We start from the raw sequence: 25,290 nt of genomic DNA on the forward strand, positions 1-25,290 counted from the left end.
GTAAAAACAGCGGAAACAGACATTCAAAATCTGCTTATGGGGTAATTCATTCATCCATTGGGCGAAGGAGGGGTACACCCTGGACAGGTGAAGGAGGGGGGGTACACCCTGGACAGGTGAAGGAGGGGGGGAATACCCTGGACAGGTGAAGGCGGGGTATACCCTGGACAGGTCTCCAGATTATCACAGGGCTGACACATAGAGACAGACAACCATTCACATTCACACCTACGGGACATTTAGAGTCAACAATGAACCTGCATGTCTTTGGACTGTGGGAGGAAACCTGAACACCCGGAGAAAACCCGCGCTAACACGGGGAGAACATGCTAACTCCACACAGAAGGGCCCCGGGTCGGGTTTTGAACCTGCGACCCTCTAACTGTAAGGCTGGGTTTATTCCAGTGGTTGTAAAAAAACAAAAACAACAACAACAAAAGAGAACTATTTAGACCTGAGAAAACCAAAGGCTGACAAATGATTACCAAAGGAAAATGGGTCTTCAGTGGGTATTATGTAGCACTGGAGGTATTTACTGACAACTAGGACCAGAGTCTAGGTTCTGAGGAGCAGATTAGAACTAGCACTCAGGAATAACGGACCACAGACCAAGAAGTAATCAATGGAAACCATTGAAAATAAAAACCCAAATCTCAAACGATCCTCACAACTAAAACACCTGGCCAAATCCTCGTACAACTCTCAAACAAAAGAAACAGAATCCAGCAACGTGGACAGAAGGTGAACACAAAACCCTCCAAAAATGGAAAGAAAACTGATAAAAGGCGCTTCTTCTTTACTCTTATTTTCCTTCTCTTATCATTCGTTTGTGACTTCTCTTTCGCTCATCTCCTGCGCTCTGCTATTCGCTCTCTATTTTCCCTCTCTCACCAGCAAGCCATGCTACAGTTGCACCGATTGACTGTTTCCGCTGCACGTGTTAAAGGAACAGTACATAAAGACAAATAGAAAAATCAACCATGTAAACTACAATTATGACTGTAAATGTTAGTTAACTCAATAACAAATGTCAATGAATTGGCTTACATTGTATTTATTTGTTTAACCTTTTATTAGCTTAAGGTTATATTAACCTAGGTTACACCCATCTCTCCATCCAAAATGCTCTTAATTATGCATTTGATGGCTACATACATGATATTGTGCTAAAAGGCTGAGGCTAAAGCTAACAGTTCCCAGGCAAAAGGTCAGTGTGTTCACCGGAGACATGGTGAACACACGTGTAGGAGACATGGAAATAAAGAAACAGCATTGTTCTTGTATTGCAGTGTAGAGCTAGTTGGTCCTGATATTATAAATGTATGAATAGTCGCAATCGCATAACCTGTAACCCCACAAAACATTGTACTTAGCTAATGATGCGCTAACTGAACTGGAATTAAGTAGGTAATAAGCAAAAACATGTGCAGCTTCCATTAGAGCAGACACACACTGTTTACTCTATTCCTTACAATCTACTGGTATGTTTCTGGTGTTTGAACCAACAACCTCAACTAACTCTTAAGATGCTAAATGCTCTTATTACAGCCCCTTACTTTCAACATGTGAACAATCCAAAACGGGAGGCCTGGCGTGCCTCATTACACTTGCTAAGCTTTGGACAATAGGCTCTTTTCAGCAACCATTTGGACATGGAACTGCAGGTAAACGCAGGTGTATTGATTCAATATGTTTTATGGTCCCGTTCTATTTAGTGTCACAGACATTCTAGTGAGCTAGCAGATATATTTCTCTATATTTCAGCTGCTTGGCAGTAATGTTAGCTGACCAGACGAAAGTCTCTCCTGCCTCAGCCTCCCGACCGCGGCCGGAGGGAACAGGGGAGACGCCGGAGTTTTGGTCGGAGACGATAACGTTTCTCTCTGCGGAGCCCCGTCACTTCACAAGACACGGGAAACCTCTGTTGGTCTGGAGGAGCTGCAGCAGTTATTTCTGCACAAACGTCCACTGGACATTCACTAGATATTCTCAGAGCTACAAAGTGTTCTGCAGTGTGTAGTGAGCACGCATGCACGTTAGGTGGAGCGAGCTGAGTGAAGGCAGGCAGAGGAGCAGAGTCCAGCAGAGACTCCGGCCCTGGTCTCCTCCACGTCCTCCGACCGCGGCCAACACTGTTTAACAGACGAGCTTCACTAGATACAACCAAGAGGTTTTGGTGCTTCCGTGTGGTTTGTGTTGGAGTCTGAGTCTGAACAGCGTAGACACACACGAGCATATGCGAGTGCGCATGGGACACCGACCCGGGTGATTTATACGTGTAAGAAGTTACAAACAGTCCCTTTATTACCCCACTCGTGAATTTTGAAGCCTTTATGCATCTGAAAAAAGGCGGTTGCTAACAAGTGTCTAAATGAGACTACTAAACGTCATCACGCCGACTCGTCCTCCTTTACAGCCTCGTTGTGTTTACTCACGCTCATGTGACCTTGGTGGAGTTCATTTATAGCCTAACGATAGCTTTTTACTTCTGGTGATGGCATTCACACTTCAAAAATCATAAAGTGGTGTTCATTAGTGGAGATTATCTTACGGAACAAAACGTGTAAGTATCATAAACGTTTCTTTGCCACATAGCCCTTTTTCTGCAATAATCCCAAACCAAATGGAACAATCCCATTGGCTCTTTGTCGAGGGAACCAGGGAGATGCTAACTTCCTGGTTGGCCTACAGAAATACATCATACCTGCAGCACTCTATACTCTTTGCTACAGGTCTAATCCGCCAGAGTACTTGAACACCTTTGTTGGTGTGTAAAGCCTGGACTGAGGAATGACGGTTCAAGTTGAAGATTATAATCATAATGTAAGTGGTGGGTGACAAAATGGTAACATAATAAAAATAATAATTCATCATCAACATCTAGTTCTCCTCACACTGCTTATTCGAAAGGCTTTGACAAAAATGTAACTAGTGAGGTGAATTACCGATCATCGTGGCTCCGTCCTCCTCATCACCAGGAGACTGCATCTGCATGAACATGTTCTTGATGCGGTGAACATTTGATCCATATTTCCGGCCCCTCCCGGTTGGGCGAGGCAGAGGAGCTGGTTTTGAGGCAGGGCCAGAGCCTCCGTTCGCGGCATTATTGAGATGGTCGGTGGCCTTCTTGAGCGCCGCCAGCCCCGCCTCGTAGGCATTGCGGTGGGGCGAGGGACTCCGCAGGTTGGAGCTCCCGCTTCCCCCGCTGCTGCCACCGGAGGTCCCGTTGCCCCCCGTGGCCGACGGGGGTTCAGTCTTCATCATGTTTGGTAAATCAGATGCCCCCTGGTGAACAGCAGGTCAGCAGGGATGAGGACGGCAGCATCCTGGAGCTGTTTGACATTCACCTCCTGAATCACACAGAGAGACAGATCCACTGTTACTATTTGTGATGAATCCTTTTCAGAGATATCTAATCAATGATAACAGATTACCACGGTGAGTTACCTCCAATCAAAGCATGCTCTTTTCCTTAGTCTGACATGCAACCAACAAACCCAAAGTAATCCATTTTTTATGATATGAAACGGGAATAAGCATCACCTGCACTTGGAACATTTTTCACTATTTTCTGACTAAACAACTAATTGAGTAATCAGATAATTGTAAGAATAATCGATCATGACAATAATTGTTAGTTGCTGCTGTATTGAAGAGAAGAGAAACAAAGAGAAGAAAAGAAGTAAGCGGTTTCTGGTCAGAGGTCACAGTGACACAAGCCAGAGCTTGAAACAGTTACCTTAACTAGTTAACTAGGGCTGTTGGGGTGCGATATGCCGTATTATTGCAACTTTCTTTTTTGCAAATGACTTTATTTATCGATAAGCTTTTAGGCTATTATTATGAATATTGTTGCTTTTTAAATGACAAAGATTCTAATTACATACTTGTTTATTGTTAAATGTAGAACGCAGGAGGGCAATGAGGCGTAGTGGGATCCTGCATTAGCTCTCTAACAAAAGACCCCATTGAGTTGCATTACAGGAAATGTCAGAAGCATTTTTTTCTGGACTTAAAGTTTGTATCTCTGCCTCTGCTGCTTCAATTCTAATCATTTTCATTATGTATGTGCCCCAACTTTATAAAAAAAACATTGTTTTTGAAAGGCTAAACACCAACAAAAATGGATTGAAGCAGAATATTTCATTAGAGAAAAACATGTTGTGAATTTCAGAAATTACTATCAATAAATGTTGACTTTTGGACATAACAACACTCTGGAGTTATTGGAAATGTGTCACACGATTCAGAAACAACCCTACGCAGCCACCACTGGAATCTAATTCTATAAATAGTATAATACTAATACTATTAGATCTTTATCTGCAACTGTGCAGAAGTACCAGGTTTAAACAGAATGTGACTCACTAAGTAGGGCTGCACAATTAATCGAATATTAATCGTGATCACGATTTTGGCATCCCACCATTAAATGAACATGATCAACTGTGATATTGATGTTTAAAATGCTCCGCTTATAGAAAACTATGCTGCATTAATCAAGCGCTTCCTGAACTAACAGCTCGAGATGCTCCGTTAATCAGCAGCCAGTTGAAGCCTCAGTACAAAGAAGTATTGGGCGATGGTAAATTCTAACCCTATCATGATGCGTTCAAATGTAATCTTGTAAAATGTAGTTTTGGGCTAGAAACTTAAATAAATCCATTTGTTTGAAGGAGATGTTTTCATAGCAATATAAACTAGATAATAGAGAGGGAATTATGACCTGTTTAACTTCCTAACACTAGTGCTAAGCAGCTTATAATATATAATTAGAACTACTAATACCAAGATTTGTTTTAATCAATGCAAATATTTTAATAAAAATACAATAATTTATTTCCTAATGATTTGAATTGTGTGTTTTTATGCAAATAACCACTATAGATGACAGTAACAAAGTAAAAATAACATTTCGATGTTTTGAGGGTTGGAATGTGGCACAATATAGAATTGAAAGCAGCGCTCTGTTTATTTAAATGTGAAATTACAATCAAAATATTTTGTCCCTAATCTATAAATAATCGTGATAAATTATTGTGATCTCAATATTGATCAAAATAATCATGATTATCATTTTGGCCATAATCATGAAGCCCTACTACTAAGTAGCAAAAAAAAAATTGTATAAATGATCCAGTAAGTTAGTTTAGTTCTACATGTGCAAATCTTTGACAACCTGAGCAGACAAATCCTGGTGCACCCCCTGTGACCTTTGGCACCCAGCTAAGGGGGTCCCGGACCCCAGGTTGTGGACCACTGGCTTAAGTAACCCTTTAAGTTTTTCATCAAAATTGCTAAAAAGTCCCAAACTCCAGCTGTCAAATGTGAATACCTGCTGCTCTTCTTAGTCTTCTCTGATTGTACACAGAATACATTTAGGTTTAGTCTACTGTTAGTTGGACACAACAAGCTGTTTGAATAGGTTAAGTTGGGCTTTAGGAAATCGTGATGGGCATGGTTCACAAATTTCTGGCATTTTCTATTGATTAATCAAACAAGAAAATAACTGTCAGATTAATCTATAATGAACATAATTAGTTGCAGCTCTAGCATAAACCTACAGTAGAACAGAAAACATTGTTGGATTCAAACTTTGATCTTTGAAAAATAATCGTGTACAGGCAGAAAATGACCAAACCTAAAGTATCTCCAAACATGACAGTGCTATGTGTTTTATAACACCCACATGGCGCTGCAGGAGCCGTCAAAATAATCCAATTAAAATGATGACGCACTGTGACCTCACCTCACGTGTCATGTGTCTCGCTGCTCTGAATGCCAAACTCACTTTGTGACTAAGTCAGCACATGAATACAGAGAACTCCCGCATGGTCACCAGATATCAAGCTGTTTTCTCATGATCACAATCTCATTAAAGCTAAAGTAGGCAGAATCGGAGCCAATATGATTCAAAAAAAGTTATTTTTATAAAACGGTCGCTATATCCTGACAGTGGTACATGAGACAGGTAACCTGAAAAACATCATGTTCCTCTGTGTCCTCCGGTGTCCTCCGGTAATCCTAACGGCATCTGCAAGATTTCACAGACCGGAGGAAAACAAGCAGTAAGAGCTGATCTGAGGTCTGCCGTCCAGCTGCCGTCTATGAGAGCCGGCTGTCAATCACTCGCGAACTCCGACCAAACGGTCAAACTAGGCAGCGCTGATCAATATTCTGTTACATTAATGCCTATTTCTCTCCTCAGAATTGAACAGCACAACAGCTGCTAGCAGAGACAACAAGGTCAGCCACGCTTGGAACTTGTTATCCATGTTGGAATGAACCACTGGTGGTCGAGGCAGATGTCGTTTGTGTTCTTTCAGAAAAGGTTCATGTGATGGGGCGTGACGAATCAGGGAAGGACGTGTCATGACTGATGAGACCCAATCAAGAAGCCAACGTCGGTGTCTGCGTCATTGTTTTCAGAGGTCACCGCTTCTGTCCGTCCAGACTGAAACACGACCCCAGAGTTTTAGATTATTTTTGGGGGGCGTTTTTGCCTTTATTTTAGATAGAGTCAGTGACAGCTATGAAAGGGGGAGAGAGAGGGGGTGATATGCAGAAATGGTCGGATTCGAACCCCGGGCTGCTGCGGTAAGGACTCAGCCTTGGTACATGGGGCACCTGCTCTACCAAGTGAGCTTCCGGGGCACCCTGACCTTGGAGTTTTAAACCTAAAACGGGGTCGGCAGCGTTTTCAAGCGTCTCCATTTTAGGGGCTGTAAAAGGCAGGAGAAGTGTGGACGCTGGGCATAAATGTAGCAAAAGTTATGCATTTTAAAACAAACAACAACAAAATCATATTAGTGTGGATGTAGCCTTAGAAACAAACACAAACTTCAATCAGTGAGACGCTTCAGCCCCACATCCAACAGCTGATCTCTAACCAGTAGAACACCACAGCAAGTACAACTCAGCACCACAGGCTACTAATAACACAAGGATCTAGCTGTTGGCCACTTTAGAAGGTTAACTGAAAAATAAATGGGTTTTGCATCTCAAATGATTACTTAATCAAATGTGAACTGAGCATCTAATTTTTTTCCAACAGACTCAGACTGTGGGATTTGTGTGAATATTCACAGCTGAGGTGTGAAGATTCTGATGCATACATTGTCACAATGATACAGCGTGTGCTTCTTCTGATTCAGCTCTCCTCAATACACAAAAACATAATCTGAAGTAGTTTGATCGTGTGCAGCCTTGCCTTGTAATTTGTTTCTTTGACAAGCCGAAATACTCAAGTCAAATTTTCCACGCCGGTTAGACCAAAAGAGACCCAAATGAGGGTGCCCCGCAACGGCTTTGTGTGAGGTCATCCTTAATTGATGGTGTGTTTAGTTGTTCCTCATCAAGTCATAAAGAGTTTTGCCCTGAACAAGCTGGTACATTACAGTGAAACTTTCCATTGGCTTTTGAGATCTGTGCTTGTGTCAGGGTGAAAATCCAGTGCAGCAGTCCTGTACATTACAAGGTTTAACACAACACTCAGTGGATCATGGAGCACATTATGCACCATTAAACATAGATTTAAACTAGGGCTGCGTCTATTTTCATCATTGATTAATCTGGCTAATTAACTGATTAATTGTCTATATTGTTAATCTATAAAAGGGCAGAAAATAGAGTCCGAAGCCATGCTAGCTGGTCTGCGAGGCTGTGCACAGCAGTGCTTTGGTTTTGAGCTAAATGTTAGCATGCTAACATGCTAACACAATGCTAACATGCTGATACTCAGTAGGTATGATGTTTACCATGTTCACCATCTTAGTTTAGCGTGTTATCATGCTAATTAGCACAAAACACAAAGTACAGCTGAGGCTAACATTAGTTCAGCAAGTACTTGGTCATAAAGAATTAAAATTAACATTTTTACCTGATGATGGTGCTAAAAGTTAAAAGGTGGCTAATACGGAATTCAGAGCATATATATTGCCTCCACATGGCTCTCAACATGGACACGGCTGAGCCGGCGGCTAGCAGCTAATGATCCTAACATCGCTAACAGTACAAACAACGGCAACAGCACTGACAGAACTAACAGTGATAACCTGAGGGGGAACCAGAAGGTGGGTGCTACGCTTCCGCGACAACGACATTGGTAGGGACGACGTTATCAGCGGTAACCGCCGTATGAGCGCAGTGAAGAGTGATGGCCATTAGTTAGCAAGTGGGGCACAACTGAGTAGGGATGTCACGAGAACCGATACTTCGGTACCAACTCTGTACCAAAATTCTAAAAATGTGACCAAAGGTACCGAACGATGCCTGTAATGGTCATGTGGTGAAGGAGCGGAGGTATTGGAGATGCGAGACTTCCGGATCTAATGGGGGCAGTATACGCTTAGAAGTGTTCTCATCTGCCGTGAAATGAAGGAAGAAGAAGAACGCCGTAACAGCACGGAAAAAAACAACAACACGAGACGTGAAAGATGGCATCTGGCTAGTTAGCCAAGCAACGTGCAATGAACGAGAGCGAACACGCTAAGCAACCGACCGGCCAGTTGTTATTATTTTCCGACACACCTCCAACTCCGGGTAGTTTGTGAGCTGCTGCAGGGAATAAATCCGGATCTGTTGAGTGCAAAAGAGGAACCGTTTCCTGTCTCCCTAAGTTAGCCACACGCAACGTTACAATAGATTCACAAAAAACAGTATGCGGTGCATTAACAGTGCCGTTGTATTTTTCTTTCCAAAGGAGGAAAAGCACCTCAAAGACAGACATCCAGACAATATAGTTTGTTTTAAATACTTGAGGGCTACATGCCAATGTTCTGTTTTGCAATGTTAATAGACGTTTCTTTTTATCTATTACTCAAAGGCTACATGCCTCTGTTTTTTGTAATGTTCAAATGTTTTAATAAAGGAGTGCGTTTTGAATTACATGGGATTTATTGATTTATTTATTTATTTTTTACCGTGGTACCAAATTGGTATCGAGAATCACTATATATAATAATATAATAACACTACTTTAGGAGCATCACAAGTCTGACAGCCTTTGGTGTTACGACGGTTTTGCACTCTGTGGCTCCACAGTCCACAGTCTTTGGTTTGTCCCTTCTGGGCTACTGTAGAAACATGGCGGAACAACATGGTGAACTCCATGAAGAGGACCCGCTCCATATGAAGGGCTCATTCTAAGCTAACAAAAACGAAAAGTAAGCAAATTCTCACAATTTATAATCGAAAAGTAAGAAATGTTCTGGCATATATGCTTGAAAAATGACAAAGACGATTAATCAGTTATGAAAATACTTGTTGACGCTCAATTTTCTGTCAACCTACTTCACATTTCAGCTTCACGTTCAATGCTTCCTAACAAGTAATCTAAGGTTTGTGTTGGCATACAAAACTCCACTCATTCATCACAGTAGCTACCAGTGCAAACATTGTGCAATAGAATGCTGAAACATGCATCTGAACTGAGGGTGGATAGAGCAAGTTGGATCATGTTGCTGTTTGTGTGGTGGTTTAAATCGTTGTCAATGGCAACGCTAACAGACTGGATGTTGATAGGACGCTGTATTGTTACAGAATTAAACTGTCTTTAGGTGAACTAAACAGGCAGGCATTCTGGGGAATTTAGGAAAGACCTTGCCTGATCCCACACTGACTCCAGATGACCACGATGGGACACACACACACACACACACACACACACACACACACACACACACAGTCTTGCCAAATAGAAGGTTATCACACACTGCTCATGTGAACTTAAGTAAGCAAATCTGATGTAAGCCAAATAACCTTTACAGACGCCTATAGACACACACACGCACGCGCACGCACCTAATAGTGCTCCTGGCTTTTTTTCCTGTCATTGTTGAGAGGAATCTGGTGGCTCCTGGTCTAACTGATAAACCGACGTCTGACATGCACAACACAGACAAAACAAATTCTGCCTCCATAACAGACTATCCATCTCTTCTTCGTTGGTGTTCCTACCAAGAAAACAAACAGCATCAGTCCAGGTTTAATTTTACACTGTCTCCTGTTACCCCTAATCCTTTGGGGTTCCCTCCTGCCCTTTGGTATGGTTCTCACTCCTATATGCACTGTGGTTGTCCTGTTTCAGGACATTTTCAAGCATCTTGGTGCCATTATTTTGATGAGTGGCATCATCGGTGTCACCTGGCCATAGGAAACACAGTGTGGAGTTTAAGGATAATTCCTGTTCATTACAACCTGGGTCTTACATGAACTATGGTAAATGGACTGCATTTATATGGCGCCTTTCTACCATACCGGACAACGGAAGCTCTTTACAATTTGCCTCTCATTCACCCATTCACAGACAGATGATGGCGGAGCTGCCATGCAAGGTTGCAAGTTGCTCCCTACCCATTGGGAGCAACTTGGGGTTCAATGTCTTGCTCAAGGACACTTGCGGACATGCGGACAGGAAAAGCCGGGGATCAAACCGCCAACCTTGTGATTAAAGGATGACCCACTCTACCTCCTGAGCCACATCTGCCCCTAATCTGTCTCATCATTAGAGAAAATGAACATGCAAAAACACATTCATCAGCAGTGGTTTTCAAGGTGGGGTCTGGGAACCCACAGGGGTCCTTGAGGGGGTTCCAGGGGGTCCCCAGCAAAAAGAGAACTCATTTATTTTCACTATACATCAGACCGGCACATATGGGTAGTTCGCAAAAAGTCAAGGCCACGCCCCTTTTCGGGGTTAGAAAACCGAAGATCTCATAGACTTCAATGCAGTTGGACGTATGTTTGGACTGTAATTTTGACAAATATATATGCATTCATCTCTTGTTATGCAAATGTTTTTTTAAACACACATCTTGCCTGAACCTGAGCGTTGGCGATACCTCAATAAATTAAAGTTGATTGCGCCATAACCCTTCAGTCTTCCCCCGTCCAACACAGTGGAGGATATTACTGATCCAGACAGCTCTACGTCTCTGATTGAATCACATTAGGTTGGTGTTGTCTGTAAATAACCAACGTTAATATATGACTCTATTACTAGAGCTAACGTTAGCTAGTCATGCTAGTCACTGTCACCAGCATCATTTAGTGATTTACAAAACTGACAGTGACATGCTGGTCTGGTCTATAGCTTGGAGCTATAGAGAGCATGCTGGTCTGGTCTATAGCTTGGAACTATAGAGACCATGCTGGTCTGGTCTATAGCTTGGAGCTATAGAGAGCATGCTGGTCTGGTCTATAGCTTGGAATTATAGAGACCATGCTGGTCTGGTCTATAGCTTGGAGCTATAGAGAGCATGCTGGTCAGGTCTATAGCTTGGAACTATAGAGACCATGCTGGTCTGGTCTATAGCTTGGAGCTATAGAGAGCATGCTGGTCTGGTCTATAGCTTGGAACTATAGAGACCATGCTTGTCTGGTCTAGGGGTGGGCGATATATCGAATATAGTCGGTGTATCACGGCTTGTCCCGGATTCAAAAGACTCATTAAGACACTTGATCCAAAATATGAACGTCCAGCTAACAGAACCAAAGGTGTCAGCCTGAATAAGTGGACCAGACTGCAGGTTTGGCCATACAGTAGGCTGCACCTCGTGATTGGAGAGTCTTTCTACACTGCTGGGAAAATAATATTTTTTATTATCAGCAAAGTTATAACAGCTTACTGGTAAACATAACAATAAGATACTTTACATTTATTACACGCCATTAAAAACTGTGTGTGTGTGTGTTTGTTTGTGTGTGTGTGTGTGTTTTAATCTATTTATCAAAATATATAAAGCATGTATTGCCAGATAACTATTTGGTTAAAGTGAATACAGTTGGATACTGTTTTGTTAAATTTAACTTGTGATTTCCCCCTTTTTGCATGCCAGATTAAAATAGTTCCAATAGAAACCACTGATGACTATAAACAAGAAGGTTTTATCCATCCATCCATCTGCAACCGCTTATCCCGTTAGGGGTCGCGGGGGGGCTGGAGCCGATCCCAGCCGACATTGGGCGAAGGCAGGGTACATCCTGGACAGGTCGCCAGTCCATCGCAGGGCTGACACATAGAGACAGACAACCATTCACGCTCACATTCACACCTACGGGCAATTTAGAGTCAACAATTAACCTAACCTGCATGTCTTTGGACTGTGGGAGGAAACCGGAGTACCCGGAGAAAACCCACGCTAACACGGGGAGAACATGCAAACTCCACACAGAAGGGTCCCAAGCCGGATTCGAACCTGCAACCCTCTAGCTGTGAGGCGCCAGTGCTAACCACTGCACCACCGTGCAGCTAAGAAGGCTTTAATGCAGACATATGCTGCAGGGACTACAAGAATCATCATATTGATGTGATTGTATGCATCAAAGGGTTAAATCGAGCATTTATGAAGTGCTTAGAGGATATTTGAAAATATCGCGATATATATCGTGTATCGCGATATTGGCTAAAAATATCGCAATATTATTTTTAGGCCATATCACCCAGCCCTAGTCTGGTCTATAGCTTGGAGTCATAAAGCTCCTCTATTAGATCTTTTTTAGGACATGGCAGGGGAACAAATGGGAGATCAGTATTTTGGGATTTATTGTTGGTGCAACCAACTACACAGCAACTGTTGAGCATAGTGTTATAACTATTACTGGTTAGTTTAAAGTAGAAATTTGGAGACAACTTCTTCTCTTTACTCTGTTACCGACTATGAGGGACACGGGATTGTTCTCCCCCAAAAGGGGGTGTGGTCATGAGAGCCTACTCTGGATGACGTATTGCCGGTGTGATGTATAATTCCACCTACAGTTAACACAATGACAGAATGTACAACTATTTTGGTCATTGGTTCATACACTTTCTGTAATAAAACATCTAAAAGCAAAAATCCTATCAGATGGGGGACCCTGGGACAAAATCGTACAAAATGGGGGTCCGTGGTCCAATCTGTGTCAGTTTAGGGGTCCTTGATGAAGCACTGCATTAAAGAATGTAGTATGTTGTGCTCCTTCCATCCATACTGACTTATCTATTTTGTAACAGTGTGTTGTATTTAACCAGAGATACCTTCCTCCTCCCTCCCACGATTGTGACACACACACTGTCTCAGTCAGGTCAACACAATCTAAAATAAAACCATCCAGTGCCTGCCTGCACTGATAATCCTCAGCATATGGAGGCAAATGAATATTGACTTGTAATGTATTGATGGGAGGGCAGCCCCTCCCTTCACTAAATACAGCTGCTACACCAGCAGCAACATGACGTGTGATCCGTGGTTAGTTTGGGGGAAATTACCTTGTGTCATCAAATACTGTAACACCCAGCTCAGTGTAAACTAGTCCCATCTACCTCTGTCACTGTGCATATGGTCAACCCAGTCTAGGAGACAGGCTGCAGCCAGGGCTGGACATGCTTCTGCACCGACATGGTAATATGCTGCTCGTTCACACGAGTAATAAGTCCTTAAGTCTCCATGCATGCACAACATCTCTGGATCTCTGGCCTGTCTGTGTGCGTCACACGCACTGTTCAACAGAGGGCACATTATAGCGACCACAATGACTCCATCTATTCACCCCACAATCCCTGCATCTGTCGAGGAGGCTCCCAGGCCAGGCCTAGTGCAACCCGCTGCTGGCAGACTCCCACTGCGTGCTGCTGCTGCTGCTGGCTAGAGACAGGCTTTGTTGGCATACCCAACGTATGCTGCTAGCTCCGAACTTCCATCCAAAAATCATAGTATTTATTGTGGCGTTGCTTTTGGAGGACAAATGTAACATAAGTAAAGAAAGTTAACAGCTATTGGGAATCACTACAAGACGCTCATTAATTCGGCGTGCATGTAATACACAGAGGAGCTTTACTACGCTTAAAAGGTCAACTATTATGTGTTGCTCGCCCGTGTTTCCCTTCCGTCAAAACGCAGCTTAGCGGAAGGCGACGTTCACTGTGCTCGCACGTCAAGATTACATTCTTCTTTGATTTAAGCAGGGTTTGATAAATCACTCATACGCCGAAATCCCCAGAAGACATCGTGGTATCCAAATAACCCTTAGTTCATATCCTTTGCGGTGTTTACTTCAGCATGTAGGCACGGGACGTTAAAATAGCAACATTTGTAAGGGAGTCCGGCGTGACGTTCTTTCTGGAGAAGAGAACGCGGCGCGGGCTTTTAGGAGGTGTTTTTCTGCTGTGATTTAATCAAATCCACCACATCCCGATATGAACTATGAGCAGTTAGCTGTGTCTGTGTTCTAACAACAGGCCCTGCTGTCTGTCTGTCTGTCTGTCTGTCTGCTGCGCTGCGTCGCTTCCTTCCTGCAGCCTCTCCTCTTTCATACACAAACCATCTGTCTTTAACACGGGTTAAACCGTGCGAACGCCGGCTCCATCTGAGACTAAGTGTGCCGCTTCGCTCCGACAACCGTACCTTGTGTTCCAGTTAGTCAGAAGCAGCCCGGTGTCCGTTAGGATCCGTAGTGGAGACAGCCCATTGTCCTGCTGCTGCTGAGTCCTCCTGCGAGCGAACAGACTGAGTGCCAGCCTCCCTTCTGCTCCTCCCTCTCCTCCTCTCCCCTCCTATCATGTTCCTCCATCCCTCTCTCCTCCGCTACGTCCTTTCCCTCATCCGTTCTCCTCCTCCAATTTCTGTCTCTTTTTTTCTTCCACTTCACACCCTTCCATCCTTCTTTCTTCTCACCCTCCTGTATTTTCTCCCTCCTTTATACTCATTTCCTTTCCTCTCTGTCTATCCGCACACCCTTTTCCATCCTCTCCTCCTCCTCACCCCTTTTTCCCATCAGGTGTATTAGAAGTAGCCTAGTTTGTCCCTCAGTAGATGCAGATCAACATCATTTGAACATGTTTGACCTCATTGATTAATCCAATGACAGATGCCTTCTATTTGAACAGCAAGCAACAGCCTCATATAATACTGTATAGACGTATCTAATATGACTCACTGCTTTAACACACTGGTTACCTCATTTGGTGGCTGGATGACTTTTACAAGCTGTTTGGCAGAAATGACAGGTCATTACATAGAGCACTAAATCACAACATGGAGATACAGCGACCTCTACTGACCGAAGCAGCCTTACTGTCACTCTAGCTAGAAAACCATCCATCCTCTGAATGCTCTAGGTCTCTAGTCTGATCCATCCATCCTCTGAATGCTCTAGGTCTCTAGTTTGACCCATCCATCATCTGAATGCTCTAGGTCTCTAGTCTGATCCATCCATCCTCTGAATGCTCTAGATCTCTAGTCTGATCCATCCATCCTCTGAATGCTCTAGTTCTCTAGTTTGATCCATCCATCCTCTGAATGCTCTAGGTCTCTAGTTTGATTCATCCATCCTCTGAATGCTCTAGGTCTCTAGTTTGATCCATCCATCCTCTGAATGCTCTAGGTCTCTAGTCTGATCCATCCATCCTCTGAATGCTCTAGGTCTCTAGTTTGACCCATCCATCATCTGAATGCTCTAGGTCTCTAGTCTGATCCATCCATCCTCTGAATGCTCTAGATCTCTAGTCTGATCCATCCATCCTCTGAATGCTCTAGTTCTCTAGTTTGATCCATCCATCCTCTGAATGCTCTAGGTCTCTAGTTTGATTCATCCATCCTCTGAATGCTCTAGGTCTCTAGTTTGATCCATCCATCCTCTGAATGCTCTAGGTCTCTAGTCTGATCCATCCATCCTCTGAATGCTCTAGGTCTCTAGTTTGTGGCTGTAAAGTTTCATGAGGCTGTGATTATCCTAGAGGTCATCACAGGTCATTTTATACAGGGAGGTCAATGAAATGTCTCCTATGGGGACTAACATCATCACACATGAATACAGTTGGGCTCATTGGATCCACCAGAGTCTCAGCTTTACAGTGAGACCCAATTTATGGAATTCAAGACTGTTTAGGGACCCCAGTATTCAGAAATATTCAAACACATAATTTTTAGAATAAGCAAACATAAAACATCTATACTGCATTCATAAAGCTGGATGTTGTTTGCCCCAAACTGCATGTGATTATCATAAAGTGGGCATGTCTGTAAAGGGGAGACTCGTGGGTACCCATAGAACCCATTTACATTCACTGATCTGGAGGTCAGAGGTCAAGGGACCCCTTTGAAAATGGCCATGACAGTTTTTCCTCGCTAAAATTTAGCCTAACTTTGTAGCGTTATTCAGCGTTCTTCCCGACAAGCTAGCATGACCAATGGGTTCCTTATGTTTTCTAGTTTCACATGATGCCATTGACACAGCTCTAAAACTGAGCCTTAAAAGACAGAATAGCGGCGTGAATGTTAAGGGGTTAATATGAAAAGTAACCAGTAACTAAAGCTGTAAAACAAATGTAGAGGAGTAAAAAGTACCATATTCAGCTCTTCAATGAGGTGGAGTTATAGTATGAAGTGGTAGAAAATGGAAATACTCAAGTAAAGTAACTCAACACCTTCTTCACCTTTACTGCCCTTTATGACAGTTTGCACATACGACACTGGTCACTAACCTCATAACTGTCTTTATATAGTACCCTGTATTTGTGGATTGTCTTTTTATGCACTGTGTATGTGATGGGGAGTTGCAAACTAAATTTTGTTGTACCTGTACAATGACAATAAAGGAGATCTAATCTAATCTAAAGTACCTAAAAATTGCATTTAGGTCTATGTATTGGAGTAAATGTGCTTCGATACTTTTCATCACTGGACAGGCCTAAACATTTAATATCCTGCTAGCTGTGCTATATATTTAGCTTTAGATTTGAGGTTTGACTTTTTAAAATTCTCAGATAAACTGTGTTCTCACACATTTAACTAAACTAATAGACTATTGCACCAGTGTCACTGAAAAATGTATTCTCATTAAGTTCAAACTGACATTATTAACAACTGTTGTTTTTCTGTGTAAATAAATATGTGAAACTAACAGAAGTGGTACACCATGTTCAATTCAATTCAATTTATTTTTATATAGCGTCAAATCACAACAGAAGTTGTCTCAAGACGCTTTATATATAGAGCAGGTCTTAGACCGTACACCATAGTTTAGAGACCCAACAAGATCCACTAAGCGCACTGTGGCCAGGAAAAACTCCCCGATTAGTGGGAAGAAACCTGGAGCAGAACCGGGCGCAGGGTGGGCGGCCATCTGCCGAGACCGGCTGGGGGGATAGATAGAGAGAGAGAGAGAGAGAGAGAGAGAGAGAGAGAGAGAGAGAGAGAGAGAGAGAGAGAGAGAGAGAGAGAGAGAGAGAGAGAGAGAGAATAACTAATACAAGTGGGACTAATAACACAAAACCAATAGTGGTGATGTAAAAGAGTAATAATACAACTATCGGAATTGATGTCATTGGGTCGTCCTCAGAGGGGCTTTCAAGCGGAGCTTCCAGCTGTCTCAGTCCACCATACATCTGGCTAGCTCGCCAGCACTGTCCAGCATCTCTCCTCAGTACGTCCATGTATGTTGGTGTGGGACGTCCCTGTGATCGATGCTCGTGCGTTGGTTCCCGCAGCACAGCATGCTTGCTGGGAGTTCTTGATGTCTTTGGCAGTGACCGAGAAGTCTCATTCTCCAGGCTGCCACTTTGTCACTAAGCCTTGGTTGTCCCTCGTTAGCCTTGGTAGTCCCTCGTTAGCCTTGGTAGTCCCTTGTACAGACGGAATTAATTAATGATGGTAGCAGTTGGTGTCAAGCAGGCAGCGGAAGCGGCAGCAGATGCAGCCACAATCCAGGTGACATCCAGATCCAGGTGAAACCCCGCTCCAAGTGTACCCCTGCTCCAGGTCTAACCTCACTCCAGGTATAACCTCGCTCCAGGTATAACCCCGCTCCAGGTGTAACCCCGCTCCAGGTGTAACCCCGCTCCATGGTTACCTGCGGGACAAGGAGGCACAAGGACTCCCGGGAAGGAATGAAGTTAGTAACAATGAATGGGACATGAATACATACAGAAGGAGAGAGGAGCTCAGTGTGTCATAGGAAGTCCCCCGGCAGTGTAGGCCTATAGCAGCTTAACTAGGGGCTGGTCAAAGACAGCCCTAACTATAAGCTTTATCAAAGAGGAAAGTCTTTAGCCTACTCTTAAAGGGACTATTTGTAACTTTTTAAGCGTATAAATGTAGCGGGTCGTCACACATGCGCGTTCGCATATGCGCGTTCGCGTGTGGCCGCTGCCTCTCCTCCTCTGCCTGCTTGCCATCACTCAGAGAGCGCGCGCGTTCTCGTTCAGCTCGCACCACCTCTATACGTGAACGCGCGCTCACTCCACACTGCAGAAGAGTTAGTAGCTCTGAGAATATCTAGTGAATGTACAGTGGACGTTTGTGCAGAAATAACTGCTGCAGCTCCTCCAGACCAACAGAGGTTTCCCCGTGTCTTGTGAAGTGACGTAGCTCATCAGCGAGTAACGTTATCGTCTCGTTACCTACCGGGTGCCGGTGTCTCCTCTGCTCTCTCCGGCTGCGGGCGGAGAGAGCAGGGAGACACGCTGCAGAGCCCCGCTGCATCAGCCTGCGCAGAGGCAGGAAAAGCCAACACTAAGATCAGATCTAAATCATGTTCATGGAGAGACCTTCGTCTGGTCAGCTAACATTACTGCCAAGCAGCTGAAATATAGAGTGATATTGTGGTTTTAGCTGACGTGTGTTTTGAGCGATGCTCGTTCAGGTATATTTAGAGCGAGCAAGCGCGAGCTCGACGCTGACTTTCGTTGATTTCACGGCCACAGGTGTCGCTGTTAAGAAGCATTTCTGAAAGTTACAAATAGTCCCTTTAAATGTGGAGACGGTGTCTGCCTCCCGGACTGAAACTGGGAGCTGGTTCCACAGAAGAGGAGCTTGATAGCTGAAGGCTCTGGCTCCCATTCTACTTTTGGAGACTCTGTTAACATGACTAAAGTCAACAAAAGCAAATAACCAAGAGAAATAGTTTGACTTGCCGTCACCACTTTTCCTGCTGCATGGTGTAAGTGCATTTACTCAAGTACTCTACTTAAGTACAATTTTGAGGTACTTGTACTTTACTTGAGTATTTCCATTTTATGCTACTTTCTACTTCAACTCCACTACAATGTAGAGACACATATTGCACTTTTTGCTCCACTAAATGTGTTTGATAACTTTAGTTACTGTACAGATTCAGATTAATAATAGAAAATATAAATCAACTAATATGATGTATTATAATGAATTAAGCTACCCATCAATATATAAAGCAATTCAAATTAGTCCCACATTCACCAGCTGCAACATTACAGTAATGTACACATTAATGCATCAATAATTAGAATCCAGTAATATAATATACACGATTCTTAAATGGGCATTTCTGCATAATGAATAGCCTACTTTTACTTTTCATACTTTTAAGTATAATTTGATGCTGATACTCGTTTTTTATATTTGTACTTTTACTTTAGTAAGATTTTGAATGTAGGGCTTTTACTTGTAACAGAGGATTTCTACACTGTAGTATTGCGACTTTTACTAAATAAGTAATAAGTAAAAGATCAGAGTACTTCTTCCACCACAGTGCATAGGTGCAGTACGTTTTAAAACAGAGAACAAAATACAGCTCTCTCTTTCAGTGTTGTGAAGGGCTCATTGCATCGGTGGAATATGGGCTCAAAAAAGTACAAAATGCTACAAAAGTCTCCCTCAGAAATGATCCAAGACACTAGGCAGACTGTTGACATGAGTGTCTTAATGATGAGTGTCCACTGACCTCTAGTGGTCACAGGGAGGAACTGCAACACTCATTTCAATTCATGCTAATACACAGTGCTAATATCAGTAAAATCCCCTTTATACGGATTATTATTCTTTAAAAGTATCAATAATGGTATTAAAAGTTATGTTAGTATTAAGGAAGTTGATTTATTATTATTTGCACATTACATATTATTTGTATAGTAATATAGAACTTTTATCTAACAAAATAGACCCTGCACGATGTAATACTTTTTATCCTTGTAATGAAAATGATGGATGACTGTGAGCAGAAGAAACAGCATGACCTTTGAACTGTGTAGTAAACACCTGTGGACAGAAGAGGGCAGCAGATTGAGCTTTATCTGTCCACTGCATCACAGATGACACGGAATTTCAGGGAAGCAAAGTTAATACAATCACAATTTTGTGACAAGGTGTCATGCATAAACTCATATTACCTGTAATTCAAAAAACATTTACATTCCTCCAAAATGTTGAATTTGTGAGGAACTAACCCTTATATTCCTTAAAGGAATATCTTATCTATCTTATCTTATGCATCCCTGCAAAAAAGTTGCTTGTGAGGAAAAGTGTCAAATTATATGGGCCTAATAATGTCATTTTCCACTTTCACTGAGATAAATATTTTAACCAACTTCAGTCCTGATCATAACTACCAAATATTCATTCATTTCAGAATTTTAACCCTTTAAATGCCTTGAGCTCAAACAGGGTTCAAATGAGAAAAGTTGAGTGTTTTTTGAACATTAAATCATTTAAACATGTTCTAGTAGAAACCCAAAATACAAGTATGAACATGAAAATAAGAATAAGTCTTCTTTAAGTAAAAAAAATCAGATTCCACTAAGATGTACCGGTTGAAAATGCTTTAATTCGCTCATATAGCCACCATGATCAAATACAGATGATAGATTGGTAGAAGAAGGCACAAACAGAGCTGGAAGTTCACCGGGTAGCAGTAGGCACACACAGGATACCTGGAAAATAACCCCGCGGTGCTGCTGGACAAAAGGACATGGAGCGCTGCCTCCTGTCACCACGCCAGCTTTATTCTCAAATGCTGCTGAGCTCAATTGAACTCTTCCAAAAGAAGTTTTCCAGGAAAATGAAGAATTGCAGCTGAAATGAATTTCCTCACCAAATGATGTACAAGTTCAAACAAAGCACCATCAAATGTCAACACGGGGTCTACAAATCTAAGCAAGAAACCTAATGTTACAAGTCTTTCTATGATAAACATCTCTACCGTAACTATATATCTATTCAAACCAAAGTAGAGTTACTCCTTCCCCAGGTAGTGCAGAGGAAACCTCCCACATGTCAACAGGAGTAAACGATGACATCATTCATATTTCCCTCTGATTTAAACCTTTACTACTCCAGCATCAGCCATGTCTTCTCTGTATCCCAGCTCTCTCTGAGTGCTAAACTCGTAGCATTACCTGGGTTCCCCTCTGGTGTCAGCGCACGCTAACAACCCTCATTGTCAATTCTCCCCATCCCATAATCCAATACTGCAGCCCATCCCTCCCAATTTCTTCTACATCTCCCTTCCCAACCGCCTTGGCCTCTTTGACCCCCGCCACCCCCCTGCGGGTGTCAGTGCTCAGCTGCTGACGACGCGTCCTGCCCAGGTCTCGTGTTTGGTTCCCGGTTTCAGGTGGGTTATGGTCACCTCCACCGCCTGCATCTTCATGTTTTTGGGGGGGATGGGGAACATTTTGTAGCTCACCTCGTCGCCTTCCATCGGCACATACTCGCCCTCGATGCTGGAGGAGAGGGGAGGAAGGAAAAGAGATTTGACAGTCACATTATGAAACAGTGAAAGCAAAGCGGTAGTCGGGCCCGTCATGCTAATGTACTGAATTTGTTTGTCTCCTCTTGGTGCTGGACCTACCGTACATGTTTGGGGGAATTCAGATACTGTTTTTCAAAAAAGACACTGTCTTGATTCAGGATAATGACAACACTGATGAATAAAAAGGATATGGGCTGTCAAAAAGTCAACGAAATGACTTCCTAACGTCTTCTTCTAACCACTTGTCCTTGACCTCGATGGGAAACGTCATGAGGTCAAGGAAAGATGAGAAGGAGAATTCAGAAGGACTCAGGATAAGACAACCTTGGTGTTCAGAGAATCTGACTGCACTTCAATATGCTCTGTAGTTATGATGCGACGGTGGCATGCAGGTCTGCTGTGGTGAAACTACAATGTTCTGAAGATGGACTACAAAAGGCAGAAGTTTGCCACGTGCGTTAAATAGCTCTTACAGTGACAGACTGCTTCACCTGCGGTGTGTGAGGAGAGATACCACAGGTCCTCCTGCTGCTGGAACACTCCATCAACAGATAATAAAGGATCATCTGACCTTAAACGAGGACAACCGGTGAAAAATATCACCTCATTACCGAGGTCGGACCTGAAATAAATAAAGGAATATATGATAAATGTTGAGTTCATTGTTGGAGTTATGGACCATACCATATACTTCTTCCAACTCCTTTTTGGACCTGTAATATTTATTTATGTTGATTATTTGTTTATTGACAGGTTACTGTTCATTTGATTTGTTATTCTTGTTTTTTACCGAGGTATTTGTTACATGTTCGAAATAAATAAACTATTAATTAAAAATAAAGTGAAAGAAAATGGTTGTCACTGTCCACTCATATTAAACATGAATCCCAATGAGTATATGACTGTATGAAAATAATATGCAAGATAAGCATGTTTTTTGGTTTCATGAACGGCAGAATGGTGCGTCGCTTTAAATGTTGCAGCCGCAGGGAATTGTTATTATTTCCTTTCCTTTAGGGATGTCCATAATTAACTGTTTAACCGTTAACCAACATTAAGCATTTTAAACGATTAACGCTATCGGTTAAAACGGTTAAAAGAAATGTTGATAATTAATTCAAAAGCTGAGCGGCTCAAAGGAGCGGCTCGTCTCTTTAAGGAGAAAAGCTGGTCACCTTAACAGCCCACCTTAAGAGGCGGAGCTGGAGTTGCAGGGTACAGGAAGTCGGCTCTGGTCTCTGGCTCGCTTGAGCGGAACGGAGGAGTTGTAGTTTCGTAGAATTTATTCACCGACATATAAACTGTACACACACTGCTATACCTACGATCACAGCTAGAACACCACCAACAACCTCACACTCACCGCCAACACACACACGGATACTCGTTAAAGTTACGTCGTGCTGACAGACTGTATGTGTGTGGCGGCGAGCAAGAAGCCTTCGGCAATGCTAGAGCTGCTAACGGAGCACAAACACACACACTGTTTATCGGCGAATCACTATCTTTGATCCGGGCAGACACACAGCTGACAACCTGCTAAACTAAACTAAATGTGCGGTGGAGACTTTTACTGGGAAAGTGGCTGCATGTCCGCGACACTACACGCAGCATCGTAGCTGCTAAGTTAACGCTCCCGGACGGTGAACTGGAGACAGTGAACGCAGCATCGTAGCTGCTAAGTTAACGCTCCCGGACGGTGAACTGGGGACTCTGTTGTCTGTTGTGCTCACACACTGCAGCTGGTACGAGGCACAAATGTTGTCGGTTAACGAGGGTCGGTTATTGGTTAAGCAGCCCTGGTTCTATTTCTCAGCCGTGGTTCTATTTCTCAGCCGTGGTTCTATTTCTCAGCCCTGGCTCTATTTCTCAGTCGTGGTTCTATTTCTCAGCCCTGGTTCTATTACTCAGCCGTGGTTCTATTTCTCAGACCTGGTTCTATGTCTCAGCCCTGGTTCTATTTCTCAGCCGTGGTTCTATTTCTCAACCCTGGTTCTATTACTCAGCCCTGGTTCTATTTCTCAGCCCTGGTTCTATTTCTCAGCCGTGGTTCTATTTCTCAGCCGTGGTTCTATTACTCAGCCGTGGTTCTATTACTCAGCCCTGGTTCTATTTCTCAGCCGTGGTTCTATTTCTCAGCCGTGGTTATTTTTCTCAGCCGTGGTTCTATTTCTCAGCCGTGGTTCTTTTTCTCAGCCCTGGTTCTATTTCTCAGCCGTGGTTCTATTTCTCAGCCCTGGTTCTATTTCTCAGCCGTGGTTCTATTTCTCAGCCGTGGTTCTTTTTCTCAGCCCTGGTTGTATTTCTCAGCCGTGGTTCTATTTCTCAGCCGTGGTTCTATTACTCAGCCCTGGTTCTATTACTCAGCCCTGGTTCTATTTCTCAGCCGTGGTTCTATTTCTCAGCCGTGGTTCTATTACTCAGCCCTGGTTCTATTTCTCAGCCGTGGTTATTTTTCTCAGCCGTGGTTCTATTTCTCAGCCGTGGTTCTTTTTCTCAGCCCTGGTTCTATTTCTCAGCCGTGGTTCTATTTCTCAGCCGTGGTTCTTTTTCTCAGCCCTGGTTGTATTTCTCAGCCGTGGTTCTATTTCTCAGCCGTGGTTCTATTCATCAGCCCTGGTTCTATTACTCAGCCCTGGTTCTATTTCTCAGCCGTGGTTCTATTTCTCAGCCGTGGTTCTATTACTCAGCCCTGGTTCTATTTCTCAGCCGTGGTTCTATTTCTCAGTCCTGGTTCTATTTCTCAGCCTTGGTTGTATTTCTCAGCCCTGATTGTATTTCTCAGCCGTGGTTCTTTTTCTCAGCCCTGGTTGTATTTCTCAGCCGTGGTTCTATTTCTCAGCCGTGGTTCTATTTCTCAGCCTTGGTTGTATTTCTCAGCCCTGGTTCTATTTCTCAGCCAACAGAAGTCTAAGCATCTGTGCTTTGCATGGCAAAATCTGTGCACCAAAGAAGTTGTTCTGAAGTTCAACTGCTGATATCTTCACATAGGATTACAGGTGAAGTCGTCTCTTTGCCAAGTAAGGGCGGAGATGTACTTGCTTTTTAACCACACGTTGGTGTAGACAACGGGCTGTCGAGCACGGCGCCACACCGGGACTAGGGGATGCTGGAGCCACGTCACATACTGCGTAGCCCCAGTTAAGCCCCCTCAAGCATTTGAGATGTTTTTTTAAAATTTTAAATAAAGAAATATTTAAACATTAATAACCAGACATTCTGTTCCCAATCCGATCCCTGGCTGCGTGCTGTCCGGTGGTGGGAACATATTCAATCGTACTGATCTGGATCTGGATGGAAGAAGATGCATGCATAATGTGGGCCAGTCGGCCTATTTTAGCAATAAAAATATAATCGCTAAGATTGTGATAATAGCCAGCTGGTTTTACACCATATGTGCACAGTTGACAGGCATAGGGTAAATACAGCTCTCGTTGTAGCTGCACTGTGGATATTATTCAGCACCAGTTTGTGATGTCTGTGGCTTCATTCTCCTCCACTGCAACAAACTGTGCCACACTCAGCTCCTCTTTAATGTTTTCCTTCAGAACATCTACAATCGCTTTAATTAAGTCATTTTGGATTCTGTCTGACCTGCCGGAAAACACTGTAGATGATGCCAAGTGGGAGGCTAAATTAGCCTCCTTGCTGGCTAACAGGTGCAACAATTAAATTCCCCCGGTTTGAGGAACTTGCACTCTCATTGTTCCCACAGAAAGCTAGCTCCTGTTTACCAAGGAAACATACAGCATCTATGAGAGTTTTTAGGATTTCTCTGTTTTTCTTTACCTTCTCGTTGTGGATGCTAAC

At 43.2% G+C, this 25,290-nt stretch overlaps 2 protein-coding genes across 4 annotated transcripts in view; both read right to left on the reverse strand.

Moving 5' to 3' along the window:
• Window positions 1–14,517, reverse strand: part of ppp1r9ba (protein phosphatase 1, regulatory subunit 9Ba) — a 63,226-nt gene extending 48,709 nt beyond the window's left edge. For all 3 annotated transcript variants that reach the window (XM_074654950.1, XM_074654951.1, XM_074654949.1), the window contains exons 1-2: window positions 14,382–14,517; window positions 2,946–3,350 (exon numbers count right to left, since the gene is read on the reverse strand). In XM_074654950.1, the coding sequence (XP_074511051.1) occupies window positions 2,946–3,264 (319 nt within the window). In that variant the 5' untranslated portion in view covers window positions 3,265–3,350; window positions 14,382–14,517. The remainder of the gene's footprint in view (window positions 1–2,945; window positions 3,351–14,381) is intronic.
• Window positions 14,518–20,533: 6,016 nt separating this feature from the next.
• Window positions 20,534–25,290, reverse strand: part of carhsp1 (calcium regulated heat stable protein 1) — a 53,679-nt gene continuing 48,922 nt past the window's right edge. Inside the window, exon 5 of the mRNA XM_074654952.1 lies at window positions 20,534–21,451. Within this exon, the coding sequence (XP_074511053.1) occupies window positions 21,289–21,451 (163 nt within the window). The 3' untranslated portion in view covers window positions 20,534–21,288. The remainder of the gene's footprint in view (window positions 21,452–25,290) is intronic.

The sequence above is a fragment of the Sebastes fasciatus genome, chromosome 13, assembly GCF_043250625.1.
Source record: "Sebastes fasciatus isolate fSebFas1 chromosome 13, fSebFas1.pri, whole genome shotgun sequence".
Lineage (NCBI taxonomy): Eukaryota > Metazoa > Chordata > Actinopteri > Perciformes > Sebastidae > Sebastes > Sebastes fasciatus.